Source organism: Salvelinus sp. IW2-2015, unplaced genomic scaffold (assembly GCF_002910315.2).
Source record: "Salvelinus sp. IW2-2015 unplaced genomic scaffold, ASM291031v2 Un_scaffold789, whole genome shotgun sequence".
NCBI lineage: Eukaryota > Metazoa > Chordata > Actinopteri > Salmoniformes > Salmonidae > Salvelinus > Salvelinus sp. IW2-2015.
In genome coordinates, this window is record NW_019942614.1 from 241,979 (window position 1) to 246,901 (window position 4,923).

Below are 4,923 nucleotides of genomic sequence, written 5' to 3' on the forward strand. Positions count from 1 at the left end.
GTGGTTCCTGTCAGTTTCAAAATAAATACCACTTTACCAGCAATGAATGTGCATTAAATGCATGTATTTTGGAAACACAAAATTAAAATGAGTATGTTTCAGTTTTGTCATTAACGTCCAAATAAGTGTGCTTATTATTCTGTATAGCTGCTACATAACTGCTTCATAAATTAGGGTGAATCATTTTACTGTAGAGAGAGCTAATGATCCACCAACTAAACATATCCCAAAGTTAAGCAGCTTTACTTCAGAACATTGCTCACTGACAGGGCACGTGACACCAACATTTAMCTACCTGCGTCATCACCACATTGTCATTGGCTACTTTGGATGCCGATCAGTGTTTTTCACTGCGGGTAGAAAAATAATCCGATTCAGCACTGTCCTAATGTAAAGTTCCATAGCATGGATACAATGTTGCTAACAGACACACGTTCCTCAGGCTATGTCAGTGTTCGTGACAAGAAGTGTAAGGTACCTAAAATCAAATATCAGGACCAATGTCAGCTATTCACAACGGGTCGACACGGACAGAAGAATAAAATCTCGGAATAAGCAATACATCGATTTTGACATTGTAGCAGTGACACTTGTCACCTTACCGTATGTATGTCACTTTCAGTTTACAGATGTGTGCTCACCTTGCATTCCTATATTTCTTGTAATGTGACATTTATTTGTGCGAGATAAAWTAAATGTTTTTCATTTTTAAATCAATCTGGAACAGGGGCATCATGTACCCTAACAATCTGAGGGGGCACAAAGTATGTGAGGATGGCAGGGGGGTGGTCCCCTTCCTGAAATGGGCAAATTTAGCATTTTTCAAACATCTGAAGCAGCTTTTTCCTGCAATCTAGAGCCATAATCACTATGCTTAATTCTATTAAAAAAATATGTATATTTTTCTGCATATCTAAGGATACCTCTTGAGCTCTCTGTATTCTCCTGACTGGTGCTTATTTTTTTCAAAGAAACTAAATATGCTTCTCTGCATCTCTTCTAAAGTCTAGGTAAAATATTCAAAGGAATGTGAGTCTTATTCAGTACATTTAGTAATTGCTAGCTTTTCTAAAGACTACCAAACTTGCCAGCAGGCATGCCAACTAAGATAGTTAGACAAGCTAGCTACTCTAACCTGATAAATAGCCTGAAATGGCTTCTTGGTAGCTAGGTATGAGGTTGGGAGATTGGGAACCTATCTGGACTAGCTAAAGCCAACTTCATAAAATTGCTACAGTAGGTGGCTAGTAGTATTATAGAGAAACAACAAAAGATTTAACAAAAAAAGTAAATAATATATATACACTGAATAAAAATATAAACACAACATGCAACCATTACAAAGATTTTACTGAGTTACTAGTCATAGATACCTTAAAAATAAAAGAAGGGGCGTGGATCAGAAAACCAATCAGTATCTGGTGTGACCACCATTTGCCTCATGCAGCGCAACACATCTCCTTCTTATAGAGTTGATCAGGCAGATTGTGGCCTGTGGAATGTTGTCCCACTCCTCTTCAATGGCTGTGCGAAGTTGATGGATATTGGCGGGAACTGAAACACACTGTCATACACATCAATCCAGAGCATCCTAAACATGCTCAGTGGGTGACATGTCTGGTGAGTATGCAGGCCATGGAAGAACTGGGACATTTTCAGCTTCCAGAAATTGTGTACAGATCTTTGCGTCATGGGGCCGTGCATTATCATGCTGAAACATGAGGTGATGGCGACGGATGAATGACACAATGGGCCTCAGGATTTCGTCACGGTATCACTGTGCATTCAAATTGCCACCAATAAAATGCAATTGTGTTAGTTGTCCATAGCTTATGCTATGAAATGGAGAAAGGAGAAATTCTCACTGAGGTACAGTACAAGTCAAAAGTTTGGACACACCTACTCATTCAAGGGTTTTTCTTTAATTTGACTATTTTCTACATTGTAGAATAATAGTGAAGACATCAAAACTATGAAATAACACGTGGTAACCAAAAAAGTGTTAAACAAATCAAAATAGATTTTATATTTGAGATTCTTCAAAGTAGCTACCCTTTGCCTTGATGACAGCTTTGCACAATCTTGACATTCTCTCAACCAGCTTCACCTGGAATGCTTTTCCAACAGTCTTGAAGGAGTTCCCACACATGTTGAGCACTTTTTGGCTGCTTTTCCTTCACTCTGCGTTCCAACTGATCCCAAACCATATCAATCGGGTTGAGGTTGGGTGATTGTGTAGGCCAGGTCATCTGATGCAGCACTCCATCGCTCTGCTTCTTGGTCAAATAGCCCTTACACAGCCTGGAGTGTGTGTTGGGTCATTGTCCTGTTGAAAAACAAATGACAGTCCCACTAAGAGCAAACCAGATGGAATGGTGTATTGCTGCAGAATGCTGTGGTAGCCATGCTGGTGCATTGAATTCTAAATAAATCACTGACAGTGTCACCAGCAAAGCACCTCCATACCATCACACCTCCTCCTCTATGCTTCATGGTGGGAACTACACATGCTGAGATCATCCGTTCACCGTCTCACAAAGACACGGCAGTTGGAACCAAAAATCTCTAATTTGGACTACTCAGACCAAAGGACAGATTTCCACCAGTCTAATGTCCATTGCTTGTGTTTCTTGGCCCAAGCAAGTCTCTTCTTCTTCTGGGTAACCTTTAGTTGTGGTTTCTTTGCAGCAATTCGACCACGAAGGCCTGATTCACACAGTCTCCTCTGAACAGTTGATGTTGAGATGTGTCTGTTGAACTCTGTGAAGCATTTATTTGGGCTGCAATTTCTGAGGCTGGTAACTCTAATGAACTTATCCTCTGCAGCAGAGGTAACTCTGGGTCTTCCTTTCCTGTGGCGGTCCTCATGAGAGCCAGTTTCATCATAGCACTTGATGGTTTTTGCAGCTGCACTTGAAGAAACTTTCAAAGTTCTTCAAATGTTCCGCACTAACTGACCTTCATGTCTTAAAGTAATGATGGACTGTCGTTTCTCTTTGCTTATTTGATCTGTTCTTGCCATAATATGGAATTGGTCTTTTACCACATAGGGCTATCTTCTGTATACAACCACTACCTTGTCACAACACAACTGATTGGCTCAACACATTAAGAAGGAAAGAAATTCCACAAATTACCTTTTAACAATGCACACCTGTTAATTGAAATGCATTCCAGGTGACTACCTCATGAAGCTGGTTGAGAGAATGTCAAGAGTGTGCAAAGTTGTCATCAAGGCAAAGGGTGGCTACTTTGAAGAATCTCAAATATAACATATATTTTGATTTGTCTAACACTTTTTTGGTTAGTACATAATTCCATGTGTTATTTCATAGTGTTGATGTCTTCACTATTTTTCTACAATGTAGAACATTTAAAAATAAAGAAAAAACGTGAAATTATTAGGTGTGTCCAAACTTTTGACTGGTACTGTATATATAAATTAGAAATAGGCCTAGGCTACCATACAGACATGTAATTGTGCTCTCAACAGTTGTTCATTGAAACTTTTATTACACCCACAGAAAATGAACTATGCCTAAAAGTGGACAAACCACTTAATACGTACAAGACATCTGAAACACCACCATGGAGAACAACGATGCACCTGTCGAGTTTAACGATGACAGGACAGTGTGTGTGACGTCAGTGAAAGGGTTAAAGGAGAACTGGCAGAGATGGTCCAACAAGCACCAGGAGTACCAGAAACACAACCCCTTCAGTAACGACCGGGGGGCTATGGTGAATGTGACTGCCCAGCAGCAGAGGCTCCAACGGGACCAGGATGGCTACGGGAGGCCCCAAGAGGGCTCGTTGACAGAGCAGAGGGGCCGGGACGCCCACGTCCACATCAGCCGGGAGGTGGAGGAGCTCTGCCAGGTGATCAGGGACATCGGGGAGAGCCGTGGCGGTGGGGACGGAGGCAGCGAGGAGAGACCTGTGGTGACGGTGGAGTTTGGGAAGCTGTTTGAGCACTATGTGAACATCTCCAACAAGGTGGTGGGGATCCTGCTGAGGGCCAGAAAACAAGGCCTGGTCAGCTTTGAAGGGGAGATGCTGTGGCAGGGGCAGGATGACCAGGTCCTCATCACACTGCTACAGTGACCAGGATGAAATGACAGGGTCACCATTATGCTGCTTCAGTGACCAGGTTGATGCAGCCGAAGGACAAGACAGTAACCTAGGCCCTGTCCAGAAACATCCCCTAGCCCTCTAGGCATTTGTGTAGTTGTGAAAGGATTGGCTAGGTCTAAGCAATATGGTGAAAATTACATTAGGTGGGAAGGTGCAGCAACAGCACCTATCCAATTCTTTCAGATTTACACCTGCACCTAGCAGGGGTAGTTGTTTCTGGGCAGGGCCCAAGAGAACCAACCTGTGGCAGCAGTGACATGCAATATGGTGCTGTAGGATGAACCTGAGCTTATTGGCCTGACTGGACTTTTTTGCATTCCCAGTTACACCACTACACTGTAATCTACATAGCGCTTACAATGTTCTTTAGCAACCTTTGTAATTAGACACAGAGGAAAGGTGTACTTATTAATGGCAAAAATACAACACTGACACTGTAGGCTTATGTTAGAAATGCTGGAAGGAGGCTATGAAACTGCATACATGGTTGACAATGTAGCAAAATGCATCACAATTCTATTTACATTCAGGAGAAATAGCACATCACTTTTTGGTCGACTGGCATTTGTGGAATTCACACTGTACTAAATGCATTGTTCAACCTAACAAGGGTTGTTTGAGGAATGTTTTTGCAGTTACTTGCACCCATAACACAATATGATGAAATGTACTGTAACACTTTACTCATTTGAGAAAAAAATATTTTGTCACCAACTAATATACTGTATTCCAAACGTGTTTATGTTTACAAAGGAAAGCACTGATGTTTATCAATAAAGTCTTCCAAAA

At 41.6% G+C, this 4,923-nt stretch overlaps 1 protein-coding gene across 2 annotated transcripts; it reads left to right on the forward strand.

The window, feature by feature from the left end:
• Positions 1 to 342: 342 nt before the first annotated feature.
• On the forward strand, positions 343 to 4,923 carry LOC112068929 (actin-binding Rho-activating protein-like). 2 transcript variants are annotated; one of them, XM_024136160.1, is made up of 2 exons: positions 343 to 607; positions 3,525 to 4,923. In XM_024136160.1, exon 2 carries the CDS (start codon positions 3,589 to 3,591, stop codon positions 4,102 to 4,104), a length of 516 nt encoding a protein of 171 aa, XP_023991928.1. In that variant the 5' UTR covers positions 343 to 607; positions 3,525 to 3,588; the 3' UTR covers positions 4,105 to 4,923. The 2 variants fall into 2 exon arrangements, with proteins under 2 accessions (XP_023991928.1, XP_023991927.1); XM_024136159.1 differs by having other exon boundaries at positions 343 to 603.